Here is a 27,574-nt window from a genome sequence, read left to right as displayed (position 1 = left end):
TTCTTCTGGATCATATTGGCCTGGCTTCGATCTTGGGGAAGCGTCTGATTTCGCAAATATTCGATGTACGGCTCCATCCATGTATCTGATCTGTCGATGGTGTTGACCATGAAGTTGATACTGGGATTAGGAAGCACTTCCCAGATAATATCTCGAGCCGCGGATGTTTCTGCTGAGCTGGCCAGCTTTGCTAGGGAATCAGCTTGGGCGTTCTGGGATCTTGGAATGTGTTCCAATGTGAACTTGTCGAATTTTGGAACAAATTCTTTCACCTGCTGCAAATACATCTTCATGCTATCATCCTTAGCTTCGAATTCTCCGTTGACTTGTCCCACGATCAATTGGGAGTCAGAGAAGGCGGACAAGTTTTTCGCTCCCGCTTCGTAGCAAATCCTCAATCCCATTAACAATGCTTCATATTCTGCCTCGTTGTTCGATGCTGCGAACTCGAACCTGACAGCTCTTTCCATACGGACCCCTGCGGAAGACATGATGAGGAGTCCAGCTCCACTAGCTGATTGTGTTGAGGACCCGTCTACATACAACTTCCACTCCTGATTGGGTTCAGGATGACAGGGGAAGGTACTTTCAGCAATGAAATCAGCCAGAGCTTGAGCTTTGATTGCCGTTCGAGGCTCATATTCGATGCCGAAATCCGCCAGCTGGTTTGCCCAATCTGTGACGCGGCTTGACTTGTTTTTTCCTTCCAAAATCTTTTTCAAGGGTTGATCAGTCCGGATGATGATCTGGTGGGATTGAAAGTAGGGCTTCAATTTTCTGCTTGCCATCACGATTGCGAATATGACTTTTTCGACTTCACCGTAGTTTCCCTCAGAGCCGCGGAATGCATGACTTACGTAGTATATGGGAAGCTGTTTCTTTTCCCTTTCCGCAACCAGTACTCCGGATAACGAATACTCGGAGACAGAAACATATAGGACTAGTTTCTCCCCTTTGATGGGAGAGACTAGTTTCGGTAATGTGGACAGGTGCTCTTTGAGTTGGCGAAAGGACTCTTCTGCTTCTGCTGTCCACTCGAACTTCTGTTGCTTTATTGTCTTAAAGAAGGGGGAACATTTATCCGCAGACTTGGAAAGGAATCTTCCGAGAGCGGCTATGCACCCCGTGAGCTTTTGTACTTCTTTTACTGTGGTGGGGGATCTCATGTTCTGTATGGCCCGGATCTTATCAGGATTTGCTTCAATGCCCCGCTCGTCTACCAGAAAGCCGAGGCACTTTCCTCCGGTAACTCCGAACACGCACTTGTCGGGATTGAGTTTCATTTGGTGTTTTTGCAGGGTAAGGAAGGTTTCTCGTAAGTCCGCGGCGTGCTGACTTGCCTGTTTGCTCTTTGTGATCATATCATCCACATATACTTCTAAATTCCGTCCAATCTGAGATTGGAAGACCTTGTTGACCATCCTCTGATAAGTTGCTCCCGCGTTTTTTAATCCGAAGGGCATGACCTTGTAGCAGTAGACCCCCGTGCTAGTAATGAAGGCCGTGTGAGGTTGATCTTCGGTGGCCAATGGGATCTGATGATAGCCGGCATTGGCATCCATGAAGCTTAATAATGCATGGCCTGCCGTAGAGTCGACCAGACGATCTATCTTTGGAAGTGGATAATCGTCTTTGGGGCATGCCTTATTCAGGTCCGTGAAGTCGACACACATTCTCCACTTGCCATTTGGTTTTTTTACCAGAACAACATTGGATAGCCACTCTGAGTATCGGCATTCTTTGATAAATCCGGCTTTCAGCAACTTCTCAACTTCCTCCTTGGCGGCCTCAGTCCGCTCTCTTCCTTGATGTCGCAGCTTTTGTTTTACGGGTTTATAGCCAGGTTTGATGTCAAGTTTATGACACGCGACACTGGTAGGGATGCCCGGCATTTCTTCCGTGCAAAAAGCAAAGACGTCGCGGAATTCAGCAATGGTGGCCACTATGTCCTGCTTGACCGTGTCAGGAAGATCTTTTCCTATCTTGATCTGTTTCCCCTCGAACATATCTACTTCCTCGTATCGTTCTATGGGGCGGGGCCTTTCATGCGTGTTATGATTTTCCCTGTACACGCTCATGACAGCTGAGACCTTGTCTTCCCTCTTTCTTTTTGCAGGTGTCTCGGAAGACCTGTGCTTCAGGGTGTTGACGAGGCATTGGCGAGCCGTGACCTGGTCTCCTTTCAGAATGCCAACTTGCCCTTTATCTGTTTCGTATTGCAGCAAGAGTTGATGGGGAAAGATGGCTGCCTTGATCTTGTTAATGAGTGGGAGCCCCATGATGGCATTGTAGGGAAAGTTGAGATCTACCACTGTGAACCGTATGGGCATGGTACGGCTTTCATGTTTCTCCCCTACCCGTACGGGGAGAATGATCGTGCCCAATGGAATGACCTGACTCCCTCCAAACCCAATCAGAGGTTTGTCTAGGGGTTGCAAGTGCTTTTCTTCGAACTTCATTTGTCTCAAGCACTCCATTGTAATAAGATCGGCCGTGCTTCCCGTATCTACCAGCACCCGTCTGACCTTCATTTGGCCGATTTTAAGAGTGACCACCAGAGGGTCGGTATGGGGTTGTTGTAGCGGTTGAGAGGTCGTGGCATCGAACTTCATGACTGGTCCCTTAGATGAGGCCTTGGGAGGCCCCTTCAGCAAAGTGTGGACACTGTTCTTTGCAGCCCGGATGGTGGGATATTCGTCAGTGTATCCCCCAAAAATCATATTGATAGTTCCTTGAGTGTCGGAACTTTCGTGTCGGGCTTCGTTCCTCTTTGGGGATCTGCGTCTCTGTTGCCACGGCCTCCTTTCCCCTTCTCTTTCCGCATTGTAATCCCTCCGGTTGAGGAATCTGGACAATTTTCCTTCGTCAGCCAATTGATGCAAGATGCGTTTAAGTTCGCGGCATTGCGTCAGAGTGTGGCCGTGCTCTTTGTGGTAGTCACACCACAGATTATAGTTGCGCCTATCAGAGGGGGTGGTAACAGGAGGTGGAGCCGGCAATTGATCTCGAACAGCAAAGAAAATGTCCCTCCTGTTTCGATTGAACATTGGGTCGTTGCCTCCGTCCCCCAGATTCCGCGTCCTATTCTCTCCTCCTGTGACATATACCTGTCTGGCTCGTGGAGGTCCCATATCAGATGGTGGCCCAGGACGACGCGGCATGTAATTCTTCTCCCTCGGAGAATGTTCCTCTCTACGCCGTGAGGATGGAAGAGAGGACCCGGCTTCCTTCTTTTCGGATTTCCGCCGTTTCGGGTCATGGGCCTGACATATTTCCGAGGCCGTGACGTAGCTTTGGCATTGTTTCATGGCCTCTGCATATGTTTTTACTTGACTTTCAACCAACTGGAACTTCAACCGTTGAGCCTTCATTCCGTTGATTAGGGCGTTTAGCGCAACTGACTCCTCCAAATCAGTTACTTCCAGCACTGCCTCATGGAACTTCTTGAGATAGGAGGATATGGATTCTCCTTCCAACTGAGTGACACTAAGCAGGTGGAAGTTTGATTTCTCCTGCCTTTTTGAGGCTACAAAATGGCCCAAGAACTTGCCCTCTAATTGGGCAAAGTTGTGGATGCTTCCTCCGGGAAGGGAGGTGTACCACGTCAAAGCTACTCCTGTAAGAGTAGTTGGAAAGAACTTACACCATAACGATGAGTTGGTGGTGTACAACAGCATGAGATTTTTATATGCCGTCAGGTGCTCTTGTGGGCATGACGTGCCATCGAAAGCAGCCATGTTTGGCACCTTTATTTTCCCGGGGTTGGGAGTATTCAGTATCTCCATGGCCAGGGGAGAGACTAATGATATGGGCTCTTCGGGGAGGACACTCTTGGTGGCCTCATTCCGCGGCATGGTGGCGGAAATGAGGGGGCGGCTAGATCCAGCGAGTTCCGCCTTCTTTCTTTCCTCCCTCCTTTTATCTACCAGGGACTGGACGCTCTCGGACGTCCTTCGTTTTTTGCTCTCTAGGAAAGTTCGAGCATCCGGAGTGGCGGTTTTGGAGTCGCCATCTCGTGTATCTGTCTTGCCAGGATGCGGGTAAGTTTTGGACCTTTCCCGCCTGTTCTTATTGCGTCTACCGGAGTGGGAAGTCCTCGAGTTCCCTTCTTGAGATTCATGGGATTTGGGTATCTCAGGATGGTGTTCGATTCGTTCCTCCAGGTTTTTTATCTGTGCAGCCATATCTTCCAGTACTCGTTGCTGAGTAGGGGTATTGTTTATGACGGCACGAAGTTGTTCAGAGAACGCGGCCGTGAGATTTCGTGCTAGCATGTCCAGATCACGACGGGTCACGGCTTGATTGTTAGCGTGACCTGCGGAAGTGTCTGTATCTGTGCTATGCACTGTTGCAGTTTGTGTAGGATTCTTTTTAGGAGCCATGACTTTTTGTTTCAAGTCCCCACAGACGGCGCCAAACTGTTTCGGTAATGAAACGAGGAAGTGCAAAAGACACTTGAAATACCTGGAGATTGACGGAAGTATGATCAAGTGAAGCGGTTTATAAGAGGAAGCTCCTGCAACACAACTTGTTAGCCTTGTCCGGGGGGTGATCTCCCGGAAAACCCCTCCGACGCTCAAGTTAGAACGTGGATCGGAAATTAATGAATTACTGATTAAAGAAGGAATGTGAGATGGATGTGACTGAGATAGCTAATGCTAATGCTGGTGTTTGGGAAGGTTAAGTGAATAATATAAGCAATAGTTCTCTTGTATGCTATTTCAGATCATCTTTCCCTCTTGATGATAACCCCTATTTATAGTGGCAAAGGAGGAGGTTATTGCTGAAGGGTAGTTGCCATCATGGAGATAGTGGGTAGCAACTGATGGCTGTGATGAAGGCAGGAGGGTAGTTGGCAGTTATCAGCCTTAAGAGAAGGATGACCAGCCAACTGTGAGTAAGTGGGAAGTTAGGTCAAATAGGCAGTTACTTCCTGAGAGGGAAGTTAGGGTATTCTGGAAGTGAGGAGCCCATGGGCCATTCAGGGAGGAAGGGAGATCAAAAGGAAAGCCCATTGACCAAAAGTCAAGGTCAACTGTAGAGGTCAAGGGGTATTATGGTAATATGATGCAAATTATTAAATATATAAAATAATTGAGTAAATAATACCATGACAGAACTATAATTGTAGATTATGAAAATTTTGCGAGAAAAGAGCAATCAATCAACATATACAACAAGATTTATGTTGTTCATCTAACTTTGACTACATCCACAATTAGCTTAGATGTCTTTTATTGACGTATAAAAGTTTCTGTCAAGCTGTAGTGAAACTACAATGGTAGTTAGGTAATATCGGAGAAAAAAGAAAAAATAAGAGGGATTCATCAGTTAGTGAGATAGATTTTGGTAATGTTAATAAATTTACTTATATGACTAATTAGAAAATATAGTCATTAATATCCAAAAAAAAAAACTAACTGAAAAAAGTAAACTATGGCGAAATAAACTCTAAACTCGAGTTAACTTTTCTGAGACCTAAAGGAAAAGTCGACTCAATTTTTTCTTCTGCAAAAAGATTTAGTTGTGAACCCAAGACCCTTCGATAAATGACATTAAATTAAGATAAAATACATACTTTAAGTATAAATACACAGTTATATCCTTTTGAATTTGCTACTTTAATGATAGTTTCTATTAAAATAGGTCACTTTTACAATGAACTCAAATAGATTTGAAGAGACAGAGTGAATACGGATCTCAAACTCTTTATTGATTATAGAAAACCTTTGATGTGTTAGCTTATTTAACATGTTATTTTCTTAATTTCTTTTTTCTGCTGTGAAACTAATTTTATTTTTTTTTTTGATAAAATATGTAAGTTTTATTTGGACTCCTTTATTCTGATAATTAGAAACCTAATTAAATATACCATTACAGCTGTGAAAATCTACTATGTCATGTGAAAGCTTTGTATTTTCCAATTATTTTTACGAGCTAACGTTTTACATAAACATATGCATGTCTATTTCTTATGTATTTTTTTTTTCTTATTTGTTTAGTATTCGTTAAAAATACTTGTTCTTAATTAATTATGTGCGTCCAAATCATTGCATGTTTAAATTGTAATGCATAAAGGACAAAGTTATGATTTTTGAACACTAAGGTGATACTTGATTACAGGATCCAAACATATCAATATATATAATATTATTAGTAACATATCAATATTTAGCTATATTTTGGCTGAGCATAATAGTAATGCTCTCGACTATTGGACTTTCACCATTGAGGGTACCGCACTCCATGGACTCACATAGGAGTATGACACTTGTTTTGCTCTTTCATGGCTATGTTTTCACCTTTTATGTCAAGGAACCAATTCACTAAAATTTTAAGCCGATGGTTGAGTTCCCATAATATATTAAAAATATATACTCTAACACGCTTCTTTACACAAGAGCCCTTTTGGCTAGAATTGTGGATGTAGTACAGATACCAAACTTGACACTAAATATCTCACTTTAAATGAAAGATGGTTGAAATTCGAACCTGAGATCTATTGATGATGTAATCTTGAACTTTTACACCAAGGCTTTATCAATTAAAAAATAGTTATTCTATTTTCGTTAATGAAACAAATGCTTCTTTCACTCTTGTGTAGTTGTATATATTGATGATGTAATCTTGACATAAGATACTTTCCATGGATTAGAGTTTCCAAAAACATTTTCTGTAGTGAGTTGGCCAACTCAATATATAAAATCTTTTGTGCAATTCAACTTTTTAACTAGACATGCACATAGCCTCATCAATTTATCTTCCAAAACTTCCTTCAAAAAATATATGCAAAACTATAAATTTCAAGTCTTCTCCAAAAAAAAACTTCCTTCAAAAAAACCTAAATATTCATGTTTAGTTATTGAAACAACAAATTTAATAATAAACTAAATAATAATGCAAGTTGCATTTTTTAATATACATTGCTTCACTAATGAATAGATTCCGACTAATTTACAGCCAAAAAAATAAAAGGAAAGATTCTAAATTCTATGGTTCTACCCTCTTAACATATATAGCCACACCAAATTAACCAAGATTATTCAAGATGATTGAATAGTAATTTTCGCCTACAATTTTATGTTGGCATAGTTTAGAGATGAATGTTTCTTATTTCGATAGGATCAAAGATTTATAGTTTTTTTGTTTGGATTATAATGAACAATGATAACTTCATTTATTAAAGCATATGCACTTTTTAATGTGAAGTTTTAGATGATGTTTAAAATTGAAAATAACCTATTTAGTATCATTAAAAAGTGTATAACAAGGATAATGTTGTGTACATTCGACCCCCAACCTTACCCTAGGTTGATGCCAGTCGTTAACTTCCACCCAAGCGGAGCTTAAAAGGTGTGTACAATTCAATCGTGATAATAAGGCCATTTGGTTATTTACATGTGTACCATTTTTATAAGTGATTGCTGCATAAATAAAATAATTTGATCCACTAAGACATTTAACTGGACCAATAAAAGTGTTCAAATGGGTAAATTTAGGGTTTTTGAGCAATTAAAGAAGGAAAAATCTTGGTGATAAATAGAAGCAAAAGGAGAACTTGAAAGAGTAAAAGGTAAGAAGTATTTTGGTAAACAATTGTTGGGATCATTTATCCATATTTCTTGTGCACCATAATCAATGCTTTTTACACTAAATTTACCTTACATCAAAACCCGGATTACCACAAGAGTTGGGTGGCTGACCCGAATTTTTAACCCGGAAAGGACATCGGATTACTCGAAAGATCACCACAGTTGGATATGGAGCAGTTAGAGCTCTTCACCATGAAGGGAAAGTTGCTCATCAAGGTGAGAAGAAAGAAGGGAATAATTAGTGTGTTTAGATCCATGATTATTAATGGGTTACTAAGAAAAGGGAGAATTACTAGTAATTTTTTTTATTACATATATAAATATAAATGCAAGGCCTTTTTATAAGACCCTTTTATCATGTGACAAGTCCATTTAAACAACTTAAATTATGTTTTTTTAAAAACTAAATTAATTAAATATAACTTTTAACATTAATGTAGTATACAAAACAATATGCTTAGTTTTAGGAATTATAATCGTTATTGTTTATATTTTCATTTTTTTATTTGTTTTCACTACTAAAAAACACGGAGCTTTTCGACGGGAAAACTATGGTTTTTTCGATGGTTTTAACCGTCAAAAAATATATTTTCGACGCTTAATGAAGCGTTTAAAAAACTGTAGTTACAAATTTTCGATGCTTTTTTTCAACGCTTTTTACAGTGGCTGATATATCTGTTTTTCGACGCTTTTTACTGTGGAAAAAAGATTTTCCGCCTTAAATCCATACTACAATTTCACGTTTTTAGACGCTTTGAAGCGTGGAAAATGCTGAATATTGTCGACGCTTTTTTGTGTGGAAATGCTAAATTTTTGAAATGCTTTTTCATATGGATAGTGCTTAATATTTCAAACGCTTTTATACGTCTAAATGAAAATAAACCCTTTAAAGCCCTTGATATCTAGATATACGCTTTAGACATTTACATGCGTTGAAAATGTATATATTTTCCATACTATATTAAATTCATCAAACATACATAATTACTAACGAATATCATACCAAATCAATCATATCCACAAAAGTATTAGCATTTGATATTCATATACGCACATACATTCGTTGATGTAGCTTTGACCTTAAGTTTTTGTAGCTTGGTCAAAAAAGTCTAAGCAACATAGGTGCCTAATTTGATCAATATTTTCACATACACATATATATTCATCGATGTTTAAGAGAGCAAAATTTAAAAGTTAAAAGTTTGCCAAAAGTTGAAGGTCTGCAGAATTGTTTTCATTATGTTGCAATTTCCACTCTAGTATCAAGACTTTCGCAAAAGATGATTTATTGGTCATAATATGAACATTAGCTGCAAAAATCTGCAACAAATCAAACAAAATGCACAAAACTTTAGCCAAAATACACTCTCCGTTTGTGATTCAAGGCCAAAAATTATTTTCAAATATGGGATTACCTTAAATACCAAACTCTTCTTGAATATAAAAAACTTTATATAAGTCATTATCCTATCTACTTCATCCAACTGCAAGCAAAATTGCACATAACATAAAAAAACTAAAAACTACACTTCTACCATAAGCACTAAAAATTAATATGAAAAAGATTCGATGGATGATAAAAATAATAATGACTCCTACTTGTCTTATGATTTTGTTGTAATTGATCTAGGAATAATGCAAGCTGAGTGAGAATTTTTTGACTTTGAGCTCTTAGTTCTTCAACTTCTTCATAAAGTATAAATGAAATATGCAATCACATTTGTCATAATGATAAATATTTCCAATTCACTACTCTAATATACCATGAATTCTTGAGTGAATGTACCCTCTACATAACCACCACTCTTTGTAGTGTGTGTATGTTTCCACATTTCTAGCCCACTAGGTTCTCTGTAATTCAACTTAACCTAGTTAAAAGTAACGGATTATCACAAATATAGGCATCATAAATAAAATTTAAGTAACCTAGCAACATCGAAAACAAGCAAATGCAATTGTCTCATTATCCCAAACCTAAATCCATGATGAATTTCTTGGCTTGATAGTATGAGGAAGGAAATTTTTTTATTTGCGAAAATGCATCAAGTAAAAGATCAATCAACATTCAGAATGATTTATCTGGCCACTTGAACAAGCACTTAAGATGAAAAAGGTGCAAGATGAATGATAGCTTTGAAAAGGAAGTACAACCTTCATAAAGAGGTTCATTAGAAGCTTCATAAAGCTTGCTAAATTTGACTTCTTCAAAAGAAGAGTTCACATCAGGTTGTTGTGTAGGAAATTCTCAGATTCATATTGCAAATTAGGTTCATCTATAGTCTCATTAGCTAACCCCTCATCATTTAGTTAACTACCAAACTCAGGAGCACCAAAAATATTTGACCCAAAAGCATCTCGAAGTAACCCCGATATATCATCTTGACCTAAGATTTCTGATTCATTGGAAGCTATAAATGGAAGCCCTATTTGATTACACACATTCTCCGTAACAGTCATAGGTCCATGAAAAATCCAATCCTTGTATTCTTTATAAAACTTTAAACAAAATGTATCTTTCAACCTCCTCTAGTGGTAATACTTTCTTTCTATCAATTTGACACTTGCAACAAGGGCATATAATGAAACCATTTTATGTCCCTTTCTTTGCAAATTCCATAAAGTCACTAACCCCTTTATATAAGCTTCTGTATTTCTTGGTTTATTTATCCAACTCTTATCAATATATTGAGACATCCTATACTAAAAAATTCCATATGCATACAACATGTAACAATAACTAGTTTTATTAATGTCATTCTGTTGATTGAGATTTGCAATTCTGTCATTCTGATTTCTAAGTTTCCATGGTATTTGAATGTTAGAACTAGAGGTGATCAAACACCGGGCCGGGCCGGGTTCGGGCCGGGCCGAGAGGCAAAAATCTGCCCATTGATGCGGGCCGGGCCAAAGTGCGGGCCAAAAAGTTCTTGCCCAAACCCGTACTGTGCGGGCTTTGCGGGCTTTTACGGGCCTATGTTATATATTATTTTTTTATTTTAAATTAATTTTAAGATAACCATGATTATTTCACTATAACTTAAAGCACTCATCCATAATGCTTTAAATTAAAAACTCTCATTTTTTTATTTAATAATTTCTAATCAATCACCGTGATTTGTAAATAACCAAAAAAATAAAAATATAAAACTAAAATAAATAAAACCCAAAAAGACAAAGAAATTCACAAAACTACAAATACAATTGTTGCATATTATACATAATTTAAAACACAAATTAAAAATAATTGAAATAATCAAATACAATTGTTACATATTATACATAATATAAAACAAATTAAAATGCAAATCATGAACACACACTTTTTCGGGCCGGCCCGCGGGCCAAACACCAAATCCCAAACCCGTCCCAAAAAAAATCGGGCCACTTATTTTCTACCCAAACCCGCCCATCGGGCCATATTTTGACACCCAAACCCTCACTTTTTCGGGCCGGGTTGGACCGGGCCGGCGGGCCGGGCCGCCCATGATCACCTCTAGTTAGAACTACCCTTTCTTAATCAAGAAGATAACAATGAGACATTAAAACAATCAAAATCTAACAACCCATTCACATTTTTCTTTTGTATATATTATCTTACATTTGTCAAGTATTACAAGCTATCAAATACAAATATAAAAATATAGTATTCAATCACATTAAAGCCATTAAAGCCAATGTCCTTCAATATGTTTTTATTCCACACAAAATATAGTATTAAATCACATTAAAGCCATTAAACCCATTCACATTAAAACAATCAAAATCTAACAACCCTTTTAAGACCTGCCTATTTTGTTCTTGCTATGCCCATTTTGCACTGTCATTGTAACTAATGCTTCCATGAATTGGCACCATCATACAAACACTGAACTAGCACTTCTACCTCCATATGCATATATATATATATATGTTTGTGTGTGTATATATATATATATACATATATATATATATATATATATATATATATATATATATATATATATATATATATATATATATATATATATATATATATATATATTATTCAGACTAAAAGTTAATATCATTATAATGAAGATTTAATTTATTGCCCATCATTTATTAGATGTAATAATAACAAAATTGGATTGAATTGATATTTAAATCAAAATGTTGTAGTTGTAGATTTTTGTTTTATGTGTTTTTATTTGAAATTCCACATGGTAGCATCGGACTTTCATGAAACGTCAGTGGTAAAATTTTTGTATGATTTTTCTACTTGGTAGCATCCAATTTACACCATATCTAATGGTCGTAGCATTTTCTGTTAAATTATTGTCAATTTCTGTTTAATTATTCAATTTTATGTTTCTATCCTAATTAAGTCTTGGTTATTGTCGTTATCATTTGCTCTAAACCATTTTTATGCTCCCAAATGTTTAATTCACCATTTTGACGTGTAATTCACCATTTTATTCATCAACGCTCTCAAATGTTGTAACAATTTGTTTTCATTCAATTTGTTGGCATTTTTAACAAAAGGTACCTTAAGCACTATTACAGAAGTCATAATGTTTACTTAATGTACTTAACTAGGATAAAAAATTTCAAAAATTGTTACAACATTTGAGAGTTTTGATGAATAAAACGGTTAATTAAACATCAAAATGGTAAATTAAACATTTGAGAGCATAAAAATGGTTTAAGGCAAATTATAAAGACAACAACCAACACTTAATAAGGGTATAAACGTCAAAATACTGAATTAAATGGAAATTAATAAGAATTTAACGAAAAATGCTACGGCAATAAGAAAAGACATAAATTGGATGCTACTATTTGAAAAAAATTTTCCGAAAGTGCTGCCACTGGCGTTTTACGAAATTTGATGCTACCACGTAGAATTTCTTTTTTATTTCTATCTTTTATTAGTGTATGCGTAATATCATAATTAACAATAGCCTTAAACTTAGAAAATCAATTTGAATCATCTAATTTAAATACATTCAAGTATAAATTTTATCATTTTATTATTTTCTGTTTACCCGTTAAATAGTATAACTAATTATATATTTGTTAATTTTTATGCGAGACTAATTAGAACTTAGATATTTTCTTTCCTTAAAGTAGGCATAATTTAAGTACCAAAAAACTAACTTTCTCTCTCATTAGCCTTTCATACAATAAATTGATCACAATTTTCGTGGTTCCAAGTAAATCAACAAAATAACAATAGATAATATTTTCACTATCATGTATATTACCCTAGCTACTTTTCCCAACGGTAAATAACTAAATACTACCTCATTTTTTTTAATAGCTATACTTTACTCAAAAAGCTTTCACATAAAATGGTAAATATAACTATTAGAAAAAGACAGATGTGGTATTAAGCTTCTTTAAGTAGTTCGAGTTGGCACATACTTATAAAAGACCGCCTGAGCGTGAGACTAATATGCAATAGCCCAATCGGTTTTATTATAATTTTTTACAATACGTGATCAATACTTAATCAATTTAAAATCATCATTAATCACTTTATATAAAATTAATCATTTTAAGGTCTGAATTGATCACTTTAACATTAAAATTGAAGATTTTAAAAAAATCATAAATGATCCATTTAAAATTACTCATTACTTTAATGTTAGAATTGATCACAGGTTAAAATTAAAATTTTTTATTTTAATTGATTAATCCATTTAATATTTACATTAAGTTGATATTGATCACTATAATAATGTCACAATTCATACAATTAAGGTCAATTTTTTATATTAATTTTTGAGTTTATGTCCGCCCATTAATACCCGCTTCATTATAAGGCGGTTTTTTGTGAGTTTGCATTTTTCTTTAGAAATGACACGCCATTAAAATTTCAAGTGGACGAGTGAATGAGTCGGATTAAGCGTTTCTGAGGCTTTTTTTTTTTTTTTTTTTTTTTTAACATTGTACCGCTAATTAGCAATACATAGTAAGCTTTTCTAAGTAGGATGATTTTACTACACAAGTGTCTGAGTTGAATAACAATAAGACAAATGTCACCTTATATTTCTTAGACTCGGAATCTTGTGACCTTTTAGTTACAAAGCGACATCTAAGAACAATATTAATCGTGAATTATTTTATAAACTTATGCATTACCTTTCAACTAATTGCATAAACAACTCATTATATTTTTAGCTTATTTTTGCTTTTAATTTTAATAATGTTATTATGTCATATTAATTATTATTTCTAATCATTTTATGTATTTTTACTTGTATTTTGTTCTATAAAGTTGCAAGAACTTAATGGAGATTTCTAAGAAGAACTTCGTCTTGCAAAAAGCATCCATATAAAGTCTAATTTGCCAAAATTCATGGGTAATAAATGAGTCGAGAACGTCCTTCCTAAAAAGTTGTTTAAAGATTAACAATCCACAAGCTTTTTTGCATTTTGGAGTGGTACATACAATTTTCTATTTCTAATCCTTTTTGCCCCAAATAAAAATGTTAGGGCCTATATATTATCGTTTCTTATTTTTTGTTTCCAATTGATTTGAAACTAAAAATTAAAAATAAGAAATTATAAAATATGATATTAACTTTTCGGTTATACATTTTTTAAATCACAATGTTCTTAATAACTAATTTTTTATTCATTATATACATATATCTATGACTTTAATAATAGGGAAATTATCAATGGTACCCCTGTGTTATTGTACTTTTTCTTTGGTACCCCTGTGTTTTTTCGAATGTCAATGGTACCCCAGCATATCTTGCTAATTACAAATGTGACACTTTTTATGTTTTTTCCGTTATGTTGCCGTTAATTCTTTTAAAAAACCAACCATGGTTAGTTTCTTATTTATTTTCTTTGGCTATTCCTTTTCCCTCCTTCCTGCTTTACTTCCTTTACTCTATCTTCATCATCATCTTCCTGGGTTGAGTATGCCTTTGCTGAAGCTCCTACAAAGCATTTTCTTCCTCATTGTTGCTTTACTTCCCTTTGGTAACTTCCCTAATCTTTCCTCCTTTCTGTCTGTACATGCAAGTTATTGTGTTGTTTGGGTTCTTGCCCTAAATGTCGTGATTGATGGTGCAATTAATTTGATTTTTCGCCCTAAATTTTGCGATCATTAGGGTTTTGTTCTTGAATTATGTGTTTTAAAAGTGTTCTGAGTCAGTATTTAATTCCTAAACCCTAAAAATTAAGGCTTTTTTGAAATTTGATCGTGTTGTGCAATGGATGATTGATGTTGTACTTTTTTTTGTTTTTTTGTTAATAGATTCTAAATGGATGATAGTGTGGTGTTGAAATTTATGTACAAGGGTAAAGAGACTGAAGCTTTTGTTGATGATGTAGACCTAGTTAATTTGCTTGATATGATCATTGATTATTGGGATACAGCTGAGAGGGAGGAACATTTGATGCTTGAACATCTCAGTTTTAGTCATGTATACAAAAAGAGACATGTTCAACTAGGTGATAATAAAACATTGTTAGAGATGTTTAGTAGGCATAAGGGTAAAGACAGTATTTGCGTTCATGTAGAGGACACAAAATCTAATGCCCTGTTAGATAATGCTAGGAGGCTTAGAGAAACATTAAAGCATAATGCACAGAAAGATGTGAAACTTAATCCAACCTCTGCAAAACCTGATGATGAAGATGATGATGATGTTGTTATGTTCATTCCAACCCTAGTGTATCCTGTGAAAAACAGCCTGTGTTGAATGTTCATTCCAACCCCACAGTCTTTTGTTTATGAATGGTATTCAGTGCAGAAATATAAGTTGGCCTCAAAGCATTAAACCAATCCCTGACCAAGATAAGTGGCCAGCTACTGAGCATCCTACTATACTACCTCCTGTGATTAAAAGAGGTGTTGGTAGGCCTTGTAAGAACAGAAAGAGAAGTGATGATGAAGAGAGGAAGGGAAAGAGGAGCAAGGCAGTCTAATGTGGGAAGTGTGGAGATTTTGGTCACAATAAGGCCACTTGCAAGGGAGGGGCAACAAAAAAACAGAAGGTAACAAGAAAGAGTGATGAAGCATCAACCTCTAAGAGCAAGGAAAAGTCAGTCCCAAAATAGAAGGCATCAAAGAAAGGAAAGGGCAAGGCAAAGTGAATACTAATATTGTTATGTGATTGTAATTACTAACTTTTGAATGAATGATTTTTATGAACATCTTTTGTGATTGTAATTACTAAGCTCTAGGAGCATTTTGTATGAATTTGGATCTTAATCCTCTTTTGTAATGAACGGTAGCTTGGTATGCATATGGATCCAAATTATTTTGTAATGAACTTGTGTGTTTGGAATGAATGATAAAGTACAAAGCACAATTTGAAATTGATAACATTTCATAGTTTCAAGTCAAGAAGTTTACATTGCGAAATACATAATACCTAAGCTTAAATAGAAACCATTTCAATGCTTGCAATCTTACTTTACAATGGCAAGAGCCAACAACAGTTGGTAAAACATTACAACAAATTTCATGAAAACAACAACCTTAAGTAAGTTATCAATCTTCTTGAACAACCCTAGAACAGTAACTTTGAGTTCAGCAAATTGTTCCCCATTCATCATTATAGGAGCAGCCCCTTAAACTTCTGGATGTGCAGCTTCATCAAGGTTTTCCTTCAAATCCGCATCATAGCCCCTTTCAAATGCTTGGCACGAAATACATTTGCAATATATTCTTCCCAGATTGTTAATTGAACTCGAAACCCTAACATTATAGAACTTTTTTGGGTCACAGTAGCATTTCTTCAACCTTACCCAGCTATCACCAACTTCAATAGAATTAACGTTAGGGCTTCCAGGTGGTCTTCTAGAAGTACCGGAGTAAACCTTACCGAAAAAGGATGTGTATCTTGCAGAAGCAGCCATGGATGGAGAGAAGGAAGAGGAAAGGGAAAAGGGCAGAAGAAGAAACGTGTGTTTGAAATGGATGCACCTAGATTTATAAGCAATAAGAAACTAACCATGGTTAGGTGAGAATTCAAAAATTAACGACATCATAACGAAAAAAACTTTAAAAGTGTCATGTTTGTAATTAGCAAGATATGCTGGGGGGTACCATTAACATTCGAAAAAACACAGGGGTACCAAAGATAAAGTGCAATAATATCGGGGTACCATTGATAACTAGATGGGCCCTAAGCAATAATATGGAAATACTAATTTTTTATTTTTATTTTTTATACAATGTAGGTACAATATTTTGCTCGGATGAAGCTGGAAAAAAGGTTTGACCAATATAGAAAATATAGCAAAATACAAAATTAAAGAAGCTAGCTAGTTATGCTTTGGGTCTTATTTTACTTTGCAAAGGAAAAGAAAATGACATAAAAAGAGAAGTGACTTTGCTCGTCAGCACAATCAAAAGAGATAAAATGAAAAGGAATTTTGGGGTGTAGAAAGAATTTGAGCGAAATCTTATAGTTCAAAAATAATTTTATTCTTAACAATAAACCACATATCACATGTCCTAAACAACACCAACGAGAAATTTTGAGTAATTGGGATGTTGGTTTTTATTATGACAAAGATAACAAAGATAAAATGGTTTGTGATTTTTGTAAGTGCGCACGAGAGATTTAGCTTAATTTGATTTAGCTCAATTTTGATATATTTTGTTATGCAAGGTTGTTAAAATATCAAGATTTTACTTTGAATCAAAAGCAACTCTAAGAATCAAACTATAAAGTCGAATTGTAAAATCAATCGATTCTACAAATTTTGTAGTTCTATTTATTGTTGAGATATTTTCAATGTAAAAAACGCTTAGATTCATTTTTATCAATTATTTTCGCAATAATTTAGGAAATATCTAATTCTCACTTGTAATTCAATATCATTTAACAAAAACAGACAAATTGACTTAGGCTCTACAAACTTGACACAAATCTAGACAAATTAATTTTCACCTCTTTTTTTGCAATGCTTTAAATTTTAAATGTATTACAAAAACAATGAGGTCTTAGTTACAATATTAGACAAACATTTTATTTATGTTAACATAAATTGAGTTAAAATACTCATATAAGAAACAAAAAGTTGTAGAGTCAAGTGCAGAATCTGGGTTTGATGGAATTGCCATAGGTATAAAGAAATCCTTTGGTTAAGAAATTTAATCGAATAACTTGGATTTTCACAAAAAGAGACAAGTAGATTATTCTGTAACAACAAAGCGATAATAAGTATATATCTCAAAACCTGGTACAATAAGCGCATAAAACATGTCGATGTTGATAGACATTTTATAAAAGAAAATCTTAAAAACAAAATTATTAGTCTTTCAAATATAAAATCAAGAGACCAAATTACGAATATATTTACAATAGTTGTAAGAGTTAAAGCTTTTGAATAAATTTAGATCTATTTTCAATATTTATTTGTTTAAAATATATTTGATTAGTTATTTTAGGGTTAATAATTAGTTTTCTATAGAAGCACATCATATTTACAAATGTAATTAACTAAAATCGAGGGAAATAATATAAACTAACGTAGAAATTCGTGCAATAGATGATTTTTTTAGCATCAACATATACAAACATATGATATAAAAAAATAAAGCCAATAATATTTATGCAATACAAAACACTCGATTTTAACAATTATATGTATATATATACTCTGTAATTTTAGATTTTGTCAATAATATATTATGTAATACTATATTATATTATCTAATATACTCAATTTAACTATAAATAGATGCTAATCAAAGATATTTTATGGTAGAGATATTAGTTAAGATCAAATGTCATGTCATTTTTATTTAGCCAATAAATAAGTTGCATTTGGAAAACTCTTCTTAGTTATGACACTTGAAATTTTCCAAACTTTTTAGTATAATGTTTAATTCTCCCTATTAAAGCTTTTTGAAATGTGGCATCTCCATAAATTTTTGGAACCATTATATTACATCGTTCTTTAACTTAAAAACACATAAATTATATTTAAAGATCGGAACAATGTCGAAAATAATCCAATATTTTACTTATTTGCTGTGAATAATTTCACCTATTGATTATTTATCAGATAGTCTCTTGAGAGACCTTATCTTTGAGAGACATATCTCAAGTCCAGCCCATTAAAGATTAATGTCTACTTACCGTATGGTCAATGTCTACTTGCATTATTCATAATGCTTACTTACCGTATCCTTAATGCCTACTTTCAATATCTTAAGTGTTTATTTATATCATTCTTAATTTTTACTTATAATATTTAAAAAAATATATAATAGATTAACCCAATTAAAAATAATCTCTCAATAAGACCATATTTCATGAGAATTTATGTTATTTTATAGGACCATATACCATTTGAACATTTAACTCCTATCCAGAAATAGCTTTACTCTCTGGGTTCAGTTACAACTTTTTTTTTTTTTTTTTTTTTGAGATTAAGGTTCAGTTACAACATTGGAAGCACCAATACAACCCCCGTCACGGGTCAATACGAGTTACCAAACATTGCAATTTCATTCAATTCAAAGGGATAAAACCGTCATAAAATTCTAATCTCTATTATCCTTCTCTAGCCACCTTTCCGATAAAACAGACAAAAAACTTCACTCTACTTTCTCTTTCTCTCTCCTCCCCAGTTCCTCCCTACCTCTCTCGATCTAGTTCTCGCCGATATTTTCTGATCGCCGGAGACTTATTTTTGTTAGGAGATTTTGTGATTGGAGGTTTTGTGGTTCGTACTCCTACTCCAGATCGCAGCGTTTTTTTAATGTTTTTTTTCGAAAATTAGGGTTTCAGTCAACTTCCGAAATTGGAACTTTAGATTTTGTAATTGGCTCTTGATTTTAATAGTTTTTGTAACGTATATGAATGCGGTTTAATTAATAGTTACATTTAATTGATTTGAAAAGGAATTAATTAGGGTTCGTACGAAGAATACTTGCAGCTAGGGTTTTGTAAAAATGCCGAGGAGTTCGCGGCATAAATCTAGCAAGCATAGCTCTAGAGATGTTAGGGATTACTCTGATTCCGAGAAAGAATCTGGCTTGAGGGAGAAGAAAGCTAGGGATGATGGTGGTGGAAGTAATAGTAATAGACATTTGAAAGAATCGACTTCAGGTGAGAAGCGAAAGATTGAATCGAAATCAATGGATGTTAGTGGGCGTGTTATTGTTGATGATTATGGTGCTTCCTCTTCGTCTTCCAAGAAGCGGAAGGAGAAGGAGGTTGATGATAGGTGGACGGGAGGCGATAGCAATAAAGAGCATGACTTATCGAAGAATGATTTGAAAAGTGATTTCAAGAGGTCAAGTCGAAGAGAGGAGAGTTTGGTTGTTGCAGAGGAGGGGAAAAGAAGCGGGAGCAAAGTGGAGTCAAAGCATCATAGGTCAGAGAGGAAGGAGAGGAGTGAGAAAGAAGGGGGTTTTGAGCGTGATAGGAAGACGAGTAAAGCTGAAATACCTGATGATGTTGTTTCAGGGAATGCGGAGACTTTACCAGAGAACGTAGGAGGGAATAGGAAACAGGGCAGTGGAGAGGAACGTGGAGGAAAACATGGTATTAATAATACTGGTAAGGTAACTTGTTTATGTGCTTATTACTTTGTTTATTGCTAATATTAATGGTTTCCTTTATACATTGTGATGTGAAATGATTTGTGATAATAAGAGCATAAGATAAGACTGCCTTATTGCGGTGATATGTTATGATTTTGATTATTATTGGGTAGCTGTTGTATAGTTTAATTTGTGCTGTAATGGTGGTTTCATTTGTCTTAATTGTCATTGCTTACTGTAGGAGGAGTGCAGGGTTTACTTGTTTTCTCTGCTTGCTGTGCAGATAATTCTTTTGCAGAATGTAGGTGTTCTGGATGATTTTAACATTATTGATGACTAGTGATTTTGTAAGATTGTAGAGGGGAAAGATTGAGTGATCCACTTTTCATTAGTGTTTGAGAACGAAACCCATTTTTTCCACTAATGAGATAGTATGGAACAAAATAGCTATTATACTCCCTCATTCCCTTTCCCTTCACTATCGCTTTCTTAATATGGTTTATTTAAGCAATGAGTATTGTCTTGTTTTTTTTACCTTTTGCTGATTCACATTCACATCGACAAATGAAACCATTTTATCTAGAATGTAGAGTCACTTGGGACAAAAGCAACAGTTGAACGTTCTACATAATGAAAACTTAAAGGAGTTAGAAAATGTAATTGGTAAATGGGACAAATGTGTGAAGCATCAATGTCTATCATAGATTAGGATTTTATTAGCATGGTTTTTGTGAAAGTATATTCTTTTGAAAATAATAGTGAAGTGGTCTGTTTGTTTGCTAGTTGTATTTTGATTAAGTAACTCGGGTTCCGGTGGTTGAGCTTGCCAGGTTGGCTTGAATTGTGCACTGCTTCTTTCCAGTAGCATACATTATCTTCCATATGTGCTTCTCTATGGAACTAATCACGAATCACCTAGAAGTGAAAAGCCTTAAATATTTTTTCTTTGAGCTTGGTGGGTGGGGAATGCATTGGGGATATGGGTGTTGGCTTCAAAATATCAATGGAGAATGGTGACGCCAAGGAGCATTAGGATTGGAGTACCATACTGTTTATTGTCACTGTATATTGGAATACTTGTTTTTTTGGCATGTGTTGTGATAGTAATTGTGTTGGTTGTTTGATGATCGAGATATTTTGGAATGTCATGTTCTATCGCATGGTGACAGCTGTACGCTATCATGTAATGCATCCGGGGATTGGTTTTTTTTATTTTTCATGTTTAAAGTGATTTGGGATTGACAAAGTGACTGCGCCAACAAAATTTTAATTTTTGAAAAGTTTTTTGGTTGATTCAGGATTATCTAATGTGATGTTGTAGTGAAATATTTAAGTAATACTGCCAGTGATAGTTACTTCAACGTTCTTCCCTTGGTGAATGAATTTCTTGTTTGGAATCTGCAGCAAACAAATTCACGCAGCTGGTTTCATCACATTTTTTTGTGTTCTTTGATTAATGTTCAGTTGAAGACTTATTTTTTTCGTTGAATTTATGGATTTTGATATGATTCTAGTTTTGTATGCTTCAGACAACTAGTCATTGGTTCATTACATCACCCTAAACTTGTTAATTTAATCAATTAGGTTGTAGGAGTTTCAAGCAATTTTTTTTTTGTATGCTGCTTATATTGTCAATGTTTAGTTATCATTACAAAAATAAGTGAAATTTAATTCTCATCAAAAGAATAAAAAGAAATGATTTTTCGTGCTTTCCAAAGTGAGGAAATCTAGTGGAACTAATTTCCCGTGTGCTTGACTAGTGTCTTGTGTCATGGTCTAGTTGATATGTCACGATTTCTTTGATGTATCGGAAGTTCGGAAACAATTGAAGAGTGAAAGCTTGTAATGACTTTTTGTAAGTAATCAATTATTTGAAAGTAAATAGAACTTATGGTTATGAACATTCTTAACTCTTGTTTGAAAACCCCATATTATTTGGAATTAAAGTTTTGGCGCATTGGGATCTTTACAACTTAAGAATATCTTGGTGTCCATTGACTATTCAAAGCTATTTCTACTTTGATAGTTTTCTCTATCGGACATAAGTGATTGACTTGAAACCTGATTTACTTGGTACTGGCTGCTTAATCCACATTACTTTATGGCATTGTTTATACAACAGAAACGTAAATTAGATTTTTTTTATACTATCCAGAGCGAGTTTTACACAAGAAATCATCTATATTAAATGCTATATATCTTTGTCATTACATAACCTGATTATTGTCTTAAAAGAGGCTTTTTATGCTGTGTTGAAAGATAGGATATGGAACATACTACTGGGTTTTGGATATATAAATTAAGCTGAGAAATACGCATGAAACTTTCATTTAAAATTGAACTTGATGCATGACTTTCTAGAATTTTAATTATTTGCAGTTATAAATAATATAACTATTTTTTTAATATTTGATTTTTATTTGATATTTAAATGCCTACCTCTTGTACAGCATGTTATCTATGTTGTTGTGTTCTCTTCATGTTTTCTTATAAGCATCTATGCCGACGAGATTTCAGAGAGAATATTATGGTTGGCGTTTTGTATCAATTGTTTTGATACTTATGTTTTGAGGAGGAATTTAATTTTTCTGTATTTTGTTTCAGACTATAATATTAAAGATGTTAAAGATGTGATTAATAATACCGAATCTGAGAGAGAACTTGATCGACGAGTTAAAAGAAAAAAAGATGGCTCAGGTGATGGGGAGAAGCATCAAGATAGCTCTCGAGAATTGGATGACAAAAGATTGTCTTCTAAGGATGATATTGCCAGGTCAGGCAAGTATAAGGAGGATGCTCATAAGGATGAGAAAGTTCAAGATAGATACCAAGAAGATGCAGACAAGAACAATTGGCAGCAGGATGAAAAACAAAGGGATAATCGAGCTACAAGAGATTATACCAGCGGTAGGTCAGAGAATAAGCATATGAAGAATGAAAAAAAAGATTTGGATGTAATTCAGAAGAAAGCTAAGCCTCATGGTAATGAATATGACCGAGAGCCAGATCGGGAGCAAGATCGTGATCGAGATCGTAAGAGGGGTAGGGATCGTGATCGTACCCGACATGAACGCAATCGGGACCGTGATCGTGACAGAGAGCCTGATGAGCGGCACCCTGACTTTGATCGGGAGAAGGATCGAGACCGAGAACTTGAACGGATCCATGAGCGAGATCATGAACTTGAGCGGGAAAGGAAACGTGGTCGTGATCGTTACCACCGTGAACGTGACAGAGAACGGATTCGTGATCGTGACCACAGCCATGAACATGGCCGTGATCGAGACTATGAGCACGATCATGATTATGTCGCTCATGTTGATGACAAAGGGTCTAGGTACAAGGATGATAGAGGAAGGAGAAGATCTCCAGATGTGTATGATAATTATCACAGTGATAAATCTAGAAGAGTTGAGTTAGAAGCTGATAAGGACAGATCTGTGTCGCGAAAAGCCCATGTAAATGTAACAAGTAGCAGTCGCCGCAGAGCCTCACCCAGCTCCAGGACTCATGCTAGTGCAGAAAAATACAGGTAGTTCTTCATGGCTTTATCTGTTTTCCAAATATGACGATTATTTAGCTATGTGTTTGCAGATTGTGCTGCTGAAGTAGTTATATTGTGTATTTTTGGACAAGTTCTTTTTTATTTGGTAGCCTGTTTGGTTTATTACCTTAAACTGGTTGGTGCAAGTTTTTTCGTGTTTAAGTCCCTTATCTCCATTCTTTTCTGTATGTAGAGATAATATTCAAGATGAGACTAAGTATGGAGATTCCTTGAAAGATGTCTCTACATCTGAGACACTTGATAAAGTTCCCATGTATAGATCAGGGGAGAAGCGCACCAAATTTGATGAGAATCACGTTGGAGACTTGTCAGAGAGATCTCCAAGTACTAAGGCATCCCCTGGAGGTTTGAAGGAAAGATCTCCTTCAACCAGTGTTGGTCGCCGTTTTCAAAGTAGAACTCCCAGAAGAAGAAGCCTTGATGCTGATGAGGCTGAGAGAAGGAGTGGTTCCAATGACGTAAGAGATGCTTCTTTTATTGAGGACAGACAGGGTAGAGAATTTTCTGTGAAGAAGCCTACAGTGGACGAGTATCCTCCTGCAGTATCTCCATTTCGCCACAAATCCGGTCAGGGTAATATCTCTTCTCACACTTCTGGTCCGACTGGGTTCAGAAGTGGTGCTGACAGTCCATCTTTCATGGGTTCATTGGGAGATGACACTAGAAGTCACTCAGGAAGTCGTTACAGGAGAAGTGTTGATCCCAATGGAGGAAGAGGGCCTGGATCTGCTTGGAAGGGTAATCCTATCTGGCCTTCACCTCTACCTAATGGCTTCATGCCGTTCCCACCTCCTGGGCCACATCATGGAGGTTTTCCATCAATGATTTCTCAGTTTCCTCCACTTTTTGGTGTTAGACCACCTTTGGACATGAACCATCCTGGAATGCCTTATCATATGCCTGATGGGGATCGATTTCCTGGTCATGTACGACCTATGGGTTGGCAAAATATGGTAGATGGACCAGTTCCTCCTCACTTTCATGGATGGGATAGTAATGGCGTTGTAAGGGATGAATCTGTCATGTATGGGCCTGGGCATCTAGCCAGTGCTCAAAGGAGGGACATAAATGCAGACATGTGGAAACCAAATGGTGATGTGAATATGGATGTTATGTCTGTGTCTCAGAAAGATGGCCATATGGTTAAATCTTCTATGGATGAAGCTTCTTCTGGACAGGGTGTTTCAAGGTCTCATGTTGAAAATAGTTGCCTTGATGAGGGAACAAGTTTTAAGATGAAGACTTCAAGTGGTCCATCGTCAACGAAGGAAATTGGAATGACTCCAGCTAAAGTGGTTACTGAGAAGACTCCTGAATCTTCAAGCATTGATGAAACTGGGAATTCATTGCGTGCTTACCTTGCTAAGCTTGATATTTCAATGGATATAGCTGATCCAGAATTATATAATCAGTTTATAAATATTGCTGTTAAGGAGCAGTCTGAATTAATTGAAGAAGTGGAAGTTGAATGTTTGGAGGTATAGAATCTTCCGTAGCTTTATTTTGCCTTCCTGTGTATATGACATGAAATTGAAGTAAACATGGTACTTAAAAGGTTTTTGTCTGATCTGCAGGATATGGCAGTTGCTGAACAAGAGGTTACTGATTTGACTATGGGCTCGGCATTTTTCCCTGCAGTTAAAGATTCAATATTTCAGGTATGTCTATCTGATTATGCAACCTGTTGTAACTCTCTGGAGTTTGGTCTATGTTATTAACAAATGGAGATGGAAATTCTCATGTTTTCATCCTTTTTCTTAAGCTTCAGGTTTTGAAAACATTTTGACAAGTGTGATGTGTAGCACTAGAATAATATGAAAATTTTTGGAGTTATTGAGATTGATCATCTACTACAATCAGTTAAAGCGTAGTTTAAGTTAGGTCCGTTAAGATTTAACAGGCTGAATATTGCTGTCATAAAAGTTGGATGCTTTGCTATGATATTATCTGCCATTTTAACTTCATATTTGGTGTGCATCTTTGGTACTTTTAGATTCCTGTATTCTACTAATGGTGATGCGTATCTTCTGTTCTCATATCAATTTATTTTATGTATGGCTTGTCATATTATGGAGTCACTGTAGATTATTTTATTTGTTGTGATCTTATGAAACATTGGACTGATAAGTGCTCGAGTTTACTTGATGTTCCCTAATAATATGTCATCAACTTGTTTGCAGAAAGCAATGGATTTATACAAGAAACAAAACTCTAAAAGAATATTATCTATAAAACCTAATGAGGAGCACTTGCACAGTCATTCAGCTCCTCAACTTGAAGTTGAACAATGTTCTGCTGTAAAGGAGGAAACAAACAGTCCGGTCACTTGTAGTGTTAAAAAGGAAGAGCCAACTATTTTATTTCCTGAAGGCTCTATCACACCTGTGATGGAAGGGAAAGAAGCTGCTTTCATCACCAGTGATAAAGCACTGGATGGTGGACCTTTACAGAGTACTGAGCTGGCCCTTGGTCTCGAGGATCAAGAAATAAATCCCACTTTTATGGCGGAGACAAAAGATGAAAATATCAACCTTGCCGACAGCACCTTTTCCAATGCCATCAAAACAACCCTCGGAGAGGTCGGTAGTGATGGTATGTGTGTTGGTACACCTGATGAGCCGTTGAATTGTGGTGTAAGTGATGCTTTAGTTTTGTCCCATGATTCTGTTAAAGTTTGTGAGGCTTTCAATTTAGTGTCAAATGAGTCGGATTCAGTTAGTTTGAGTCGGATACATCATGCTCCTGAAAGTACACATTGAAACAATTTTTGCGATATTTTTCAGTTGCGCTTAATTCTTAGCTATTTTCATGTTCATCCATCTTTTTCGTATTTCTCTTCTCTAAGGGTTTGTTATCAAGGCAATAAAACTTCAAATGAATCTGTTTTGTTTTTCCCCCTTGACAATTGTTTCTCGTTCTTTGCAGCTGTTTTATCTTTTGTTTGTGCATTTCTTGTCCGTTTACCAACTCACATTTTGTTTATCACTCACATAATCTCTTTTCTTACAATTTTGTTACTTTTATTTGGGTGATTTTGATATATGTTTATTTTTGGCTGTAGTTTTGTTTTTATCTTATTCTAAAGCTATTGTGTTCCTTTGTAGTAAGAGTATTTTTTTATTTTGTTTTTTGTTGTTTTCTTCCATTGCTCTACACCAAAAACTTAATTAGTAAAAGTAAAATGCAGCTAAGAGTGGGTATAATATTCCAAAATTGAAGTTGATTTTATGAATGTGTTGCACGTTTTGCATATGTCGATTTGTTTAATTATATTAAGATATGTACGATCTTTCACCCTTTAAATGTCTGTAATTATTGCACGTCTTACTTGTTAATGTATTGGATTGTGAAATAATTTTCTCAAGAAGGTTGAAGAGTTGGTACTGTAATTAATAAGTGCAACCTAATGTGAAATTAAAAGTTTAAAAAACAAATTTTAAGTGTCCAGAATTTGGTATTATTACCGGTTTATCACAGTACCCCTGTTGTGATTTGATATTAAGGCAAAGTATTATTGTTGTTTTTCCATATCTTTTATCTTGTTTTGCTGGCAAGGAGTTGAGGAGTTATCATACCACAGATCACAGTGGATAGAAGTTTAATTACTGGTGGATATTTATTTGCTGAAGTTTGGGGTTATAGTGTGTTACTCCCTTACTTCCTTAATGAAGTTTCCATGAGGAATGTTTATAAGAACAACAAATGAAACATTTCAAACTGGAAAAGTGAGAACTTCTTTAAGGAACGGATGAAGTATTTTTGAGTATGGATAGGCTTGAGTTGGATTCGGGTTATGTCCATACTCCAGTTAGACTCAAATTTAGATTTTATTTTTCATTGGACTTAAACTTAGATCAAACTCCATAGCATATGGAAAACTTGGATTTAGACTTGAGTTTTGGTCTAGAATTTGAATCTAGGTCCAAAATT

At 35.3% G+C, this 27,574-nt stretch overlaps 1 protein-coding gene across 1 annotated transcript; it reads left to right on the top strand.

Annotated features, from left to right (window-relative positions):
- The first annotated feature begins 19,090 nt into the window (after nucleotides 1–19,090).
- Nucleotides 19,091–26,447, top strand: LOC130825081 (uncharacterized). The gene is made up of 5 exons (XM_057690121.1): nucleotides 19,091–20,095; nucleotides 22,684–23,611; nucleotides 23,817–25,122; nucleotides 25,219–25,302; nucleotides 25,825–26,447. The coding sequence occupies exons 1-5, from the start codon at nucleotides 19,486–19,488 to the stop codon at nucleotides 26,401–26,403; spliced, it is 3,507 nt and encodes a 1,168-aa protein (XP_057546104.1). The 5' UTR covers nucleotides 19,091–19,485; the 3' UTR covers nucleotides 26,404–26,447.
- Nucleotides 26,448–27,574: the final 1,127 nt, after the last annotated feature.

The sequence above is a fragment of the Amaranthus tricolor genome, chromosome 10 (assembly GCF_026212465.1).
Source record: "Amaranthus tricolor cultivar Red isolate AtriRed21 chromosome 10, ASM2621246v1, whole genome shotgun sequence".
Taxonomy (NCBI): domain Eukaryota; kingdom Viridiplantae; phylum Streptophyta; class Magnoliopsida; order Caryophyllales; family Amaranthaceae; genus Amaranthus; species Amaranthus tricolor.
The sequence above is the reverse complement of the archived record's forward strand: the minus strand, read 5'-3'. Positions and strand labels throughout refer to the sequence as shown.